The 14,816-nt window shown below is 38.5% G+C and overlaps 2 protein-coding genes across 2 annotated transcripts in view; one reads left to right on the forward strand and one right to left on the reverse strand.

The window, feature by feature from the left end:
- The window catches only part of LOC127645305 (myosin regulatory light chain 2, smooth muscle minor isoform), a 352,700-nt gene that overhangs the window by 296,731 nt on the left and 41,153 nt on the right, over positions 1–14,816 (forward strand). The window lies entirely within an intron of this gene.
- LOC127645296 (phosphatidate phosphatase LPIN2-like) overlaps positions 1–14,816 on the reverse strand; it is a 36,625-nt gene that overhangs the window by 15,671 nt on the left and 6,138 nt on the right. Inside the window, exons 2-4 of the mRNA XM_052128869.1 lie at positions 10,239–10,439; positions 1,289–1,384; positions 528–832 (exon numbers count right to left, since the gene is read on the reverse strand). Of these exons, the coding sequence (XP_051984829.1) occupies positions 528–832; positions 1,289–1,384; positions 10,239–10,430 (593 nt within the window). The 5' untranslated portion in view covers positions 10,431–10,439. The remainder of the gene's footprint in view (positions 1–527; positions 833–1,288; positions 1,385–10,238; positions 10,440–14,816) is intronic.

The raw sequence follows: 14,816 nt of genomic DNA on the forward strand, positions 1-14,816 counted from the left end.
GCATTCAACAAATAGATGTTGTTGCGCCATTGACATACTTAAGGTATGAGGCTGGTTATTCTTTGCTGTCAATCACAAATGCATGGGGTGTCAACCTCTCTCCAGTTATGAAAAATGCGGTCGGAGTGAGAAAAAAAACTAATATGTGTTTACTATACAAGTGCCACTACCGTTACAGGCATTTTAGTTTTAGTTAGAGAAGCAGATTGACTTTGGTTACTTATCCATACAGACATTATTCCATCCTCTCCTGTCTGCTACTGTATGTACATGACAATTTGAGAGTTCTACCTGTTAGTAATTACCGTTGCCAATCCCAAACAACTGACTGTGCAAACATAGCCAAAATTACATCCTCCACAAACACGACTTCATGCTGAGTCACAAGAGGTGAAAACTGGCAAATGCATAAGGCATGTGATTTTAGTCTATTGAAATAACATGCCATCTGAATTGCCAAACCCCTCAAAAGAACAGTCTGTAAAAATCAGATAAAAGCATGTCTGGCATAACTGTAGTTTCTCTACCTGGTGTTGGAAGCAGCTTCCTCATCTGAACTCAGGTCCATCTCAAAGATGTCATCTGTTAATGTGGTAGAGCTGACGGCAACAGGAGGGGTCATCTCTTCTCGCCGTGGGTCCCCTTTATGCTTCTTCCTCCGTTTCTTCTTCTTTTTGCCTGCCACTGAGCTGGAAACAGGGTGCTCGGGAGGGTCCTCAGGGTCCAGTGGATCGTCATCCAGGTTCTGATTTGACCTGTGATTGCCTCCGATCCAAAACAGGTGACTTTCTGTGGGGATAGGTGAAGTGGCCAGGTGGGCTGGGACAATCTCCTTTATTTAAAGTAGATTTAAGTAGAGATGATAAAACATGTCAGATCTATGCCCCTAAATGCAAACAACATACAACTTTCATACTCAAGACAACTCTATCAAATATGAAGACATTCACTTCTGTAAGTGATTGCATTTGCATTTACATTTAAATGGGATTTCCACACCTTTTGACCTATGGATTTCCATTACTTTTCCAGTCATTTATAATTACAGGATAAAGATTTAAAGAGATTATTTTGACAAAGAGCAATTTCTAGATGGTGAAAATTAAGAGCGGAGTATAGCAAGAGAAATGTATAATTACTAGGCTCTCAGCATTTCCTTGACTTTTCCATATTTTTTGAAATGTAACAAATTTCCAGGCCTTGAAATCAAAAATCTTGAATCATCTGATTTTCCAGGCTTCCCATGACCATGGAAACCCTGTTTTTATGTGAACTAGAGGGCACTTACATTTTGCTCCTCAGTTTCCTGCACAAAGAAGGCTTCTCCATTATCTCCCAGCTTCATGTGAAGATCTACAGGCTCCCCATTGATCTCTATGTCAATCTGAAATAGTTACAGAGGATTATTTTAAAACATGCGTTTACTGCAGAAGCCATCAATATACAGGGAAATACACTCACCTAAAGGATTATTAGGAACACCTGTTCAATTTCTCATTAATGCAATTATCTAATCAACCAATCACATGGCAGTTGCTTCAATGCATTTAGGGGTGTGGTCCTGGTCAAGACAATCTCCTGAAATCCAAACAGAATGTCAGAATGGGAAAGAAAGGTGATTTAAGCAATTTTGAGCGTGGCATGGTTGTTGGTGCCAGACGGGCACAGAGTATTTCACAATCTGCTCAGTTACTGGGATTTTCACGCACAACCATTTCTAGGGTTTACAAAGAATGGTGTGAAAAGGGAAAAACATCCAGTATGCGGCAGTCCTGTGGGCGAAAATGCCTTGTTGATGCTAGAGGTCAGAGGAGAATGGGCCGACTGATTCAAGCTGATAGAAGAGCAACTTTGCCTGAAATAACCACTCGTTACAACCGAGGTATGCAGCAAAGCATTTGTGAAGCCACAACACACACAACCTTGAGGCGGATGGGCTACAACAGCAGAAGACCCCACCGGGTACCACTCATCTCCACTACAAATAGGAAAAAGAGGCTACAATTTGCAAGAGCTCACCAAAATTGGACAGTTGAAGACTGGAAAAATGTTGCCTGGTCTGATGACTCTCGATTTCTGTTGAGACATTCAGATGGTAGAGTCAGAATTTGGCGTAAACAGAATGAGAACATGGATCCATCATGCCTTGTTACCACTGTGCAGGCTGGTGGTGGTGGTGGTGTAATGGTGTGGGGGATGTTTTCTTGGCACACTTTAGGCCCCTTAGTGCCAATTGGGCATCGTTTAAATGCCACAGCCTACCTGAGCATTGTTTCTGACCATGTCCATCCCTTTATGGCCACCATGTACCCATCCTCTGATGGCTACTTCCAGCAGGATAATGCACCATGTCACAAAGCTCGAATCATTTCAAATGGGTTTCTTGAACATGACAATGAGTTCACTGTACTAAAATGGCCCCCACAGTCACCAGATCTCAACCCAATAGAGCATCTTTGGGATGTGGTGGAACGGGAGCTTCGTGCCCTGGATGTGCATCCCACAAATCTCCATCAACTGCAAGATGCTATCCTATCAATATGGGCCAACATTTCTAAAGAATGCTTTCAGCACCTTGTTGAATCAATGCCACGTAGAATTAAGGCAGTTCTGAAGGCGAAAGGGGGTCAAACACAGTATTAGTATGGTGTTCCTAATAATCCTTTAGGTGAGTGTATATAAAATCTTTAACTCCTGCTTGTGAAAATACTACACATACGGTAGACCAAAGGTTGAGAATATGACTAAATGGGTGACCAAAAACCATTCCTCTGCTCCACTAAACTCTTCACTTAAAAACACACGTGTAAATGAGGTTAATATGATGCCTTTATGAATTTATATACGTAATGAGCTTATATGGGGTTACATAAGTCATAAATATTATCTTGCAAATTATAAATGTGATGAAATTGTCTTAACGCAATATATATATATATATATATATATATATATATATATATATATATATATATATATATATTAGCGTTAAGACAATTTCATCACATTTATAATTTCCAAGATAATATTTATGACTGACCTTTCAAATGTTATTTCTTTATTTAAAATATTTCTGTTTCCCATATGTTTCAGATGACTTAAAAAGCCAATATTAGTTGACATTTACCCTGCTATACCCCTCTGAACTCATGACTATTCACCTGCCACTACTACTTATCCAAACTCAGAAAAACAGCAGTTTTCCTCTCCTGTCCACCCACATTTTAATCATTTGCTCCCTGAGAAACAATACCAGTGGAGAGGGATCTAGTCACCAACACAATTAGTGAATTTGTGCTGCTCTGAAAGCACAGAAGCCAGCTGACCTCTGAAGAGTGGGATCACATCACACACTCACACCTGATAGCACAGCGCTACACAGCCCAACGCAATGCCAGCATGACACAGAGCTGTTTTGAGTGTCAGACAGCAACCACAGAAACATAATCCTTCAGTTAGACCTCCAGGGGACAACAGATTTATTTCCCTCTGTTCAGTGGTTTTCAGTTCTCACTACCTTTCTTTTGGGCTCCTCTCATCCTAACTTGTTTTTGTCTATTCGGGGGCCTCTGTGCCCCAATTTCAGTGTTGCTAGGTGATTCATGTATGCATAAGTTATTGGGCAGAATATTAATCTCTGTATAAAATTATGACCCTGAGTGAATCTCGAACAGATAGCAATTTTACATGCATGCTTCTGAAATCTAGATCTCATTTCACAGTAGAAGCAGAGAGCATCGGATGTTGAGATTTTTAATGAGCGTTTTGTGTCAGCAACCTAATTTAACAATCTTGAACTGTTTCATAATGATGGTACAAAAGTGAGGTCAATGGTCACTTATCTCTACTGTTGTTGAATGGTGTCATGCCACACTCTCTGCAATCTGACAAAATCTGCTGTTAAAAACTGGTATTAAACGTTCTGAATAGGACTGAAATACAGAAAAGGTTATTCAAGTGATTCTATGACCAACTCCCAATTATAGAAGCTACCTTGACAAAACTCTCACTCGTCTGCCTCCATTTCCTATCTCTTCTTATTCACAGAAACTTGTTACCATGGCGACCACTTTTTTTCTTTTTCTAAACCTCTTCACACATCCTGTAGATGGTGAGAAATGTCCCATCCCCCCCATCCACTGCTGTTTTTCCATGCACACTGGTAAATGTTAAGTAAAACACATTTAAAAATTCTGTTTCTGTACTACAGGTGATTAAAAAAACATCAGAATGCCTTCAATATGACCAACATGATTCATTCTTGTAATTCATTGCTGACTGATTCTTGAGGAAAGGGATGAAAAATGTCCTAAATGGAAAAGTCCTCTTTATTTTAAAAATCAAGAAATTAATAATAATACAAATACTGAAAAAGTTAAATCTAAAAGGAAATGTATATACTCTGTGCCAGTGCCGGTCAAATCATTAGGTGACATAGGCAACTGCCTAGGGCAGCATTGCTTCGTGGGCGCCGATCTACAGAGCAAATTTTAGCACGTGTCCAATCTGTCTAACAAAATGTGCCTCTGTGTTCAGATAACATGTTGTGGCACCCCCCACCAGACTACACTTACGGATTCTGTTATATCTGTATTTGGCAAAACAGTGAGAGAAGTACGGATAGTGTAGGGGGTGTTGACTGGAGGTCTCGCCTAGGGTGCCGAATGGGGTAGGACTGGCACTGCTTTTTTTTACTTCCTGAAACTTCTCGCAATAAGAGAAATGTGTCACAAGTTGTTCTTAGCAGGCTACTCAGCCTTACAGACTCCGGTAAGGGTGGGGGCAGGGTTGGGGTCTCTGCTGCCTGCCAGGAACAAAGCCAGGCACATTTGAACAATGTACATTTGTGCAATTCATTCATAATGCCGAACGCATATCCCAGGAATAATAAATTCCATAATGCAGTATCGCTCACTTATATGCTGGCGGCCAAAATTCTGGAATAATATACAGATTTAGCTGTTTTGGAAGGAAATTGGTACTTTAATTCACCAAAGTGGCATTCAGCTGATCAGAAAGTATAGTCAGGACATTACAGATGTAAAAAAAACAGCACTATCACTATTTGAAAAGTCATTTTTGATCAAATCTAGACAGGTACCATTTCCAGCAGCCATCACTCCAACACCTTATCCTTGAGTAATCATGCTAAATTGCTCATTTGGTACTAGAAAAATAGCTTGCCATTTTATCAAACACAGTTGAAAGCTATTTACATTTTACATTTTTACATTTTACATTTTATGCATTTGGCAGACGCTTTTATCCAAAGCGACTTACAGTGCACTTATTACAGGGACAATCCCCCCAGAGCAACCTGGAGTTAAGTGCCTTGCTCAAGGACACAATGGTGGTGGCTGTGGGGATCGAACCAGCGACCTTCTGATTAACAGTTACGTGCTTTAGCTTATGTGCTTTAGCCCACTAGGCCACCATCACTCAAAGCTATTTGGTTCATTAAATTAAATTTAACATCGTCTTTGTGTTTGTTTTTGAGTTGCCGCAGTGTGCAATAGACCGGCATGTCAAAAGGTCAACATTAGGTCAAAAATGGCAAAAAACTTTCTCTAGAAATTCATCAGTCAATCATTGTTTTGAGGAACGAAGGCTATACACTGCTTGAAATTGACAAAAAAACTGAAGATTTCATACAAAAGGTGTACACTACAATCTTCAAAGACAAAGGACAACTGGCTCTAACTAGGTCAAAAAGAGATGTGGAAGGACAGATATACAACAGGGTAAGTACATCAGAGTCTCTAGTTTGAGAAATAGACGCCTCACATATCCTCAGCAAACAGCTTCATTGAATTCTACATGCTCAACACTAGTTTCATGTACAACAGTAAAGAGAAGACTCAGGGGTGCAGGCCACTTTTGAAACAGGAAAACAAAAAGAAAAGGTTAGAGTGGGCAAAGAAACACAGACATTGGACAACAGATAATTGGAAAAGAGTGTTATGGATCTTAACCCCATTGAGCTTTTTTGGGATCAGCTAGAGTAGCTGGACAAACTGACAGCTAGAATACCAAGGATCTGCAAAGCTGTCATTGCTGTATGTGGAGGATTTTTTGATGAGAAATCTGTAGTTTAAAATGTTTTTCAAATTCTATTAGTAATTTTTCATGTTATTAATGTCCTGACTACACATTGTGATCAGTTGAATGCAACTTTGGTCAATAAAAGTACCAATTTCTTTCCATAAGAGCATCATCTGAACATTATTCCAAACTTTTGGCCAACAGTGTACTTTCGACTGAACCTCTGTCAAAAGCAAAACCGCCTGAGTGAGAATCAGCATGAGCATGATTCAGACTAGGGTATAAACAATAAAAAAAAAAAAATCTTCGACAAAAATATTCGTTTGATGTCAGTTCGCGCCTGACTGAGGAGAGGAAGAATTACACAGCTTACAGTCCAGATGCACTCTAAACTTTCCAAACAGCTTCAGGTGATGTAGAATCACAAAATATGAGGGAATTATAATGCAAAAATACAAAATAAGTAAATACTAGAGATGCACCGATTGCAATTTTCTTGGCCGATTCCGATTTTCTTTCCAAGTACTATAACTAACAGTATATACAAACAAAAATCAACTTTTCTTCGATTTTATTTTCCTTAAATTAAATTATTATACATTACAATTTTCCCCAAACTGCACTAAGTTACAGGATCTTCTCTGACATAAACACCTCTCAAAATAAAGTGCTCTGTGACTGGAAAGAGGTAGAAATAAAAATTAACTGAAAATGAGTTGCTTTATATTACAAAACAATGCCATTTTCCACAATTTTATTAATTTACATTTTTCTCTTTTTTACTCGTCTATCAAAACAATTCCAAAGATTACAAGCCAAGTGTCCATTATGCTCAACATTGAAATTAAGTTTACGTCAGATGTCCAAATATCAGTTGTTAAACTGATTGCTGCTTCGGGATCAGCTTGTAACAGACAGCGTGTGACATGATACGAGATTATACAACTTGGGCAACTCGACGTCGGAAAATTACCACCTACTCGATATTGTGAATTTTGGGATGAGGAAATTTATCAGATTTCTGAAGCCTCTTTCCTCAACTATGGAGAACAGCTGGTCATCCAGGGCCATGAATCCATAATTTTCCTCGTAATTGCTTTGGTCTTTTCGCTGCTCATACCAAGGAAGTTGTTCCGAACGTTATCGTGGTGCTTCCCCCACGGTTTACTTTAGCCTTATGATTATTACAAATTGGGAACTCTGTCTTCTTCACTCATAGTGAAGAACTTCCACGCCAACGACATGTTTACATGCGGCTGTGACATTATTGCCTGCGCTGCGGTCAACAAAACGGACTGGCTCGAAATCGGAAAGATATGAGGCTCACCGGCCGGTCACCGGTCCGGGCTGAGCATGCGGAAAATCGGCTGATTCTGGTCCCTGGCCAGTCGATCGGTGCATCTCTAGTAAATACAGAAGCACTCTCGTTGTAGAATAGGTGGAGCTGGAGCATCTTTAAAGGAAATACCCCGGCATTACATCTTAAATGCGGTTATATTTGATGAGTTATAGCTTTTTTTAAAGTTCAAATAATATGGAAGAAGGTCACGTAAAGAACTACAAATTCCAAAACTGGCATTTATCTGTGCGGTCAGCATCTCTTCTATAAGTTATATTTCAGTGATTGTTATCATCATTATACATTTTTACATTTATAATTGTTTTTATGTCTTTATTTGTGTAAGTAATTTTCCGCCATGATGTTTAGACGGATTCTTGCCCGACGGTAAACGGAAGGTGGTTATCATCTCTCCAAATCTTCTTGATTTTGCATTGAAAATTAAATAAATTTATTTAAAAATGGAAAAACTTAAATCTAATACATTTCTAATTCAAATTGCATTTGAAAAAGCAAATAAATAAATAATAAAGTGATATATATAATTCCGGAGCGGTATGATGGTTGTGTGGTCCCATGGTGTTTATACTTGCATACTATTGTTTGTACAGATGAACGTGGTACCTTCAGGTGTTAGTAAATTGCTACCAAGGATGAACCAGACTTGTGGAGGTCCACAATTTTGAAATTTGGCTGATTTCTTTTGATTTTCCCATGATGTCAAGCAAAGAAGCACAGAGTCAGAAGGTAGGACTTAAAATACATCCACAGGTACACCTCCAATTGACTCCAATTAGCTAATTAACCTATCAGAAGCTAATTGGCTTGACATAATTTTCTGGAAATTTCCAAGCTGCGAAAAATTACTTGTGTTATGCACTTGCCAAAACTATAGTTTGCTAATATGAAATCTGTGGAGTGGTTAAAAAATTAGGTTTAATGACTAGTTAGTTGCAAACCTAATTCAGACTGAAGGATGTGGTTGTTTAGCAAGCTGCAACAAAGTTGTACAGACTGAACGGCAGCCAGTGAAAATCATAGTTTTGAGATTTTAAACTTCAGCTAATTAAACTCCAGAATTCAATATGCATAATATCTGTATGTATAGTGCCAAATAATGCATTGGCAATGTACACTTAAGTGTCTCTTGTCTATTCAGTTTGATATGAATTGAATCTGCCCATTTGATCCTATTATTAAAAAAAGATTTTGCCCAAATTGTAATTTCAACACGATCAATTATTTTATGGCATGAAGTTGGTTGGATAAAATTAATATAGCATGCTTTTTAGTGAGTCTGACAGAGCTGACATAAATTACAGTAAGATATAAGGTGAATAAATTTAAATTTTGAGAAGTCAAAATCCCTTCCCTTACCACACCTGGAGTTGCAAGTTCGAATCCAGTGCGTGCTGAGTGACTCCAGCCAGGTCTATATCGACAGGTCTTAGTCGGTAACTAAGGAGGGTAGAATCACATGGGGTAACCTCCTCGTGGTCAATATAAAGTGGTTCTCACTCTAGGTGTGGCGCGTGGCGAGTTGTGTGTGGATGCCGCGGAGAATAGCGTGAAGCCTCCACACGCGTTATGTCTCCACGGTAACGTGCTCAACAAGCCAGATGATAAGATGCACGGGTTGACGGTTTCAGATGCGGAGGCAACTGAGATTCGTCCTCTGCCACCCGGATTGAGGCGAGTCACTACGCCACCACGAGTACTTAGTGCGCATTGAGAATTGGGCATTACAAATTGTGGAGAAAATGGAATAAAACATTTTTTTCCCTTACATGGTTCGTTAGCAGAGAACTTTGTCTACAAATATATCCATCTCAAATTAATTTAGTGTAAAAAAACTATCCATTTCCTCTGCAAAATTTCACTTTGTTTAAATGAGTGGAATAAAACACTGTCATATGCCTTCTGCCTCATAGGACAAAAAATAAATAATGCTTTCCTGTTAGATTCCAGCATTTATTTAGACTATCAAACAAAGCTCACACAGCCTACAACAAGTCACATGGAAAACCAGTTCCGTTTACATGCAGTACATTCTTTACCCTCTGCTAGAATCTTCCCTCACAAACAGTGGACAAAACATGCCAGTTTATGTAAGGTATACTTCTCTGTTAAGGCACTGGCTAACATGCACATTAAGTATTTTGAAATGAACCATTACAAATATGCTCCAGTGAAGGAATATTTGAAGATATAAGAATCCATGGCATATTTGGTGAAGGAATTTGGTCATCATTTACTTGCCCTCATGTCATTGAAACAACTTTCTTTCTTTAAACAGAGAATATACTTGAGACTTGGAATATAGCACACAATCTGTAAGGACAAAATTTATGATAAATTTAAGGTGTTTTAGTGTCCTTTTTGAAGCCTAAAAGCTCCAGTCCCCATTTACTGCAATTGCATGGAAAAGAGCAACCAGTATATTTTTCATATTTTCTCCTTTTGTGTTCCAAGGAAGAAAGAACAAGATTGGAAAGACATTAAGGCAGGAAAATAATGACAGAATTCTATTAAAGCTGGGCTTTGATCACACTTTTGTTTGTTCTTTCATCAAGCCATCTAGTGAAGGACAATGAGGATATAGGCTGTCATGGATTACAGGCCAGAAAGCAGAAAAGCAAATATGGTCCAAAGCTCAGATCAATAATATTGACAATATCTCTGTATTTTTCTATTTTCTGGCTTTTTAAAACTTTTCAGGACATCAGTTGCTTGAAAAATACATTTGCCTCAACACTTTAACACTAAATCGATATTTTCATCTAGACATCTTGAATGACACCAACAATTTAACTGCATGTTTTCTTAAACATATTTCTCCTTTCACATTAGCACTCACCACTTTCTCTTTGGAGCGTAGAACACCCAGTTTGCCAAACCGCACATGGAAAGGGGAGCATTGGTATGTCCCATCCTTCTGCTGAACCACCACGACATCAATGCAGCCCGATAGTGTGGCTTGGTTAATGCCTTTATACAGCTCCTTCATCGTTACCAGCACCTGACCTGCCAACTGCCCCACGTAATTCATGGTGTTCGTCTAAACAGAGGAATAGAAAGTGACAAATTTGTCAAATAGGCATTTAACCACAAGACATCAACAAATGCTGCAAACAAGTATTAACCTTTCTATTAATGTAACATGTAAAATCTGCATGTCCTTAATTGCAATATTTGATTGTGACAACTTGTCTGTACCAAATAGCTGAAAGCACAAGTTTTTCTAATTAGCTTCTAAAAGCAAACTACGAGCTACTCAAGCAGGAGTTTTCAACACTACAACTCCCACTCTGATAGAATAATGTTGTGCTTGTACATGAGCACTGCAAATGTGATACGATCCCCGTCTACTCATAGTAAAAGTGAAACTGTAGTTCTCATTGGCCGCCAGCCCTTTTAAGGCAGTTATCTTCAGACCTGCACATGAGCTTAATGCAGTTTTCCAAGTGGTGGTCTGAATGTCCTCCAACATCCCAGTTGAAACATTGAGCAAAAAGAATGAAACAAACAACTGTGTCCTAGCACACAGGAGCTATGGAAACATTCTGTTTCTTAAAGGGTAACTAAACCCTAAACCAACTTTTTTTAGTTAATGATCTGTAAGAATGGGGCTTTATTAGTACTGGTCATTGATTCAAGTAATTTTTTGACATTTGTGTATAATGTGTTTTAATTCTACAATATATGGTGTAAAAACGTCTGAGTGCTGCCCTCTTCAGGTTGAACGGTGGCTACTGCAGTTGAATTTTCCTATTGGCTGTTTGCGGTACTTCGTGACGTAACCGGTGACAGCTGACGTAAGCAGGTTCCATCTCACCACGCCCTTGGTACGAGCTACCACGCCCATGGCAGTATAAAAACCATCTTGTTTCGTCAAAACCACTGTAGCGAGTCAGGAGTTGGAATTGCGAGTATTGAAAACGATCAGTATTTTAGCATCTATTTAGCATAGCATTTATATAGTTATTTAGATTATTTAGTGTAGTCTAGGTAGTTAATTAGCATATTTGTTAGTGTAGTATTGTTAGAAGCATAGTTAGTAGCATAGTATTGCGTCAGTTAGGATAGCTTCAAGTTAGCATAGATTATCTGTATTTAGTACAGTGGTCAGGATGGTACGTAGGTGTAGTGTTGCTGGTTGCAACAGCACTGCTTGACTGTATAGCTTTCCAGCAGACTTGGAAATTAGGCGCCAGTGGTTGCATGTCCTTGGCCTGGAAGACCACGGGTTCCCGGTTAGAGCTGTAGGAGTGTGCAAACTGCATTTTACGCAGGATTGCTTCTCCAACGCAATGGAGGTGGAAATGGGCTTCTCCAAACAGCTCGCACTGAAAAGCGACGCAGTGCCAAACGCTGCTCCTCCTGCATGGACTCCACCACCGCAGCGGCGTCTTGAGGTGAGTGATCATAAATATTTGAATCACAATTTATGGTTAGGCTAAAGTTAATCCTCTGGGGTAGACAAACGCGCCGGCGCATTTGCTGGATTTTTTCACATAGCGGCAAAATATGAATATGCCTACAGAGCGCACGCTATTGACATCAACTCGATAAAACTCATCAGATTCATGTACATGTCGTCTTGCGACCATGTGAGGAATAATAATAACATAATAGTAATACTCCTGGAGAAAATTACCACTCCAGTCACTCTCCATTTTAGAGTCTGACAGCAGCTGTCAATTAATCCGTCACTACGGGTCTCAGGTGCACGCCCCCCCGCTCAGCCCAGCCCTCGTTTCGTCCCCTCTATCCCCGCTGGTGTCTGCCCACTTTTCCAGCATTTTTCAAATATTGCTAGTGGGTGGAGTCAGACTCTGAGCAGGGGTTTAGTTACCCTTTAACATACTTTAAATGTAAAGATCAATGCACATTTCTTTTGCATTGTTGGCAATCTTCAAGTACCAGTTAAACGAGTATAAAGACCACAAATAGTGTTGAGTGTTTGGAGGAAACAGAGGGAGGCACTAACCCACTAACTTTGAGAACACTGCCTGGCATGTTTATCTATGATAGATAATAGCAAATTATTAAAAAAAGCATCCTGTCTAAATTTAAGGCCAAAGCATGAAGTATGAGGCAACATGCTAAATTAATCCCCAGTGCAGATTGGAATGTATTATTCTGCTAATGACAATGAGTAACTTTGATTTAACAACATGTGAAGCATGAGGGCTCATTTTGGTCTTTATGAGGTCTTACAATGTGAAAATAAGCATCAGATCAAGGAAACCACAACATTAAAAACCCTCACAGCTTGTATAAATGCCTGGGAGGGAAAAAGGAGCAAATAACAAAGTACAGTGTAACAGACGTTGCACTCATGGCTAACCTACTTTTCTCAAATATAACAGTCACCATTTACCATAACCATTTTTCTGTGAACCATTCACCATGAAAAAGAAAGCACCCACACACACAGTTGCAGCTTTTTCACAGTTAAAGGTTTAAAAGACAGAAAAAGAAAAGGCATGTTCAAAAAGCTAAGTATAGCATAAGAGTAAAAAACATTTAGCCCCACAGTGTGTGCTGTCAAGAGTATAATTTGATATTATGCACATTATTGCAAAGAATGGTGGTAACGGAGTACATTCTCGAACAACTGACGAATATTTCACTGTATAGACTCAACAGGAACTGAAGAATTGTATGCCGTCTTGAGTAAATATTGGGTGGGGCATAAAAAAATATAATTGTACTGTACACATTTAATATAACCTTTTAACAAAATATGTGTTCTGAACATTTGTTGCAAAGGTGACATTGCAGCTTTGTTTAAAACTTGATACAATTTAACTATTTTCTACTGCAGTTTATTAAGGACACTGTAAGCATGGGTCATCACTGTGACTCCCATATCAGCAATTTCCACCTATCTAAATATTTGATTCTCTGAAAATACGCTTAACCAACTAAATAGAACAACAAACATAAATGACATCGACATGGACAATCAAAGTTTATCCTTTAAGCCTGAAATGTTATGTGAATAACCTATGCTTAAACTTTGTGAATTTACACAATATATGGATGATAATAATGATCTTTGTTCCATGTCCTATTCAACTACTAACAAGATCATAATAAAACATCTATATAGATTCATATATCTATAAATCTTTTTCATAATTGTTTTATCCCAAGTTTCTATGAAGGATTTTTTCTGTTTCTGCAATCAAGCAAATCAAAATCTTGCTAATCCTATTCCAATTCTGATGACGGCTTTTACTTACAAGCATTATAAAACACTAGGGATGCATAGATATCAAATGTATGTTGATGCCATAATCCGATTATTTAAAACAACTTATGCTACCTAGTTTCAAATCACTTAATTGCACAACTTTGAAAGAAATTGAAATAATAACTTTATTCTCTATGTCTCTGCTTGTTTTACATGTTTCAGTGTAACTGATCACAATTATAAACAAAAAGCACATTAACTGAATTCTGAATGAAGAAACTTGTCCCTTTTCAGCTAATGCAACTTCCACTTCAGCTTTAAAAAATTCATCATATTCCTTGTGGTGTTGAGCTGTGTGTGCGAGATCAAACTAGTTGCGTAAAAATGTTACGGTAGTTCCACCTCCTAAATTGTAATGCTTACAAATTGCAACTCAACTTTTGACAGGAAAATAAATGGCCCTGATCATCGACTGTTTTTAAACAATAGGTTGATGTCCAATAGCACAAATAATTGCTTTTATTGGCTCAACACTGTAGTTGAAGACATATCCACAACAATTAAAATAATATATTTTATTGGCTATTTAGCGGCTTTAATTGTAAAAACGAACTAGGATCTCCAAAGTCAATCAAGTGTAGCCTTTTGCTCAAAATAAACTTGTATATTAGGCTAATTGAAATCTGTTGGAGATAAATCAGAGCTAATTGTTTATAATAGCAGATCAATTAACAACCGTAATGCTTAACTGGAGCATTTTCACTACAACCAGATACTAATGATAGATGTCTCATTTGCATTGCATGCTCACCACCCTACCCCCAAAACCATGATGTCCTCAGGGATGAGGACTCGTCTTGTTCACTATTGTCCTCTTCAATACAGCTGCCAGTGGTCTCTAGATCATCCTTGAATGCAATCTTTTCATCACTGGTGTTCAACTTATGTTTTACCTCTAGGGATGTGCACAAGTAGTCGAATATTTGTTCTCCAATAATCATCCGAATAGTAAAAATACTGTTCAAATTTTGCAAAGTTTTGATTTTCTGGCCATATATACAGTGAGATGCATGTTAAATCCTGAACACACAAAGTAAAACTGGCAGTTATAACAAAATGCACTGGGTGGCACTGTTGAATGTGGACACAAGTTTGGTTCTGTCAGTATGGACACCAGAAAAGCGGGTTATTGTGAGAATGTGGCTTATTGGGAGAATGCTGGGTTCCTGATTA

This window comes from Xyrauchen texanus, chromosome 6 (assembly GCF_025860055.1).
Source record: "Xyrauchen texanus isolate HMW12.3.18 chromosome 6, RBS_HiC_50CHRs, whole genome shotgun sequence".
Taxonomy (NCBI): domain Eukaryota; kingdom Metazoa; phylum Chordata; class Actinopteri; order Cypriniformes; family Catostomidae; genus Xyrauchen; species Xyrauchen texanus.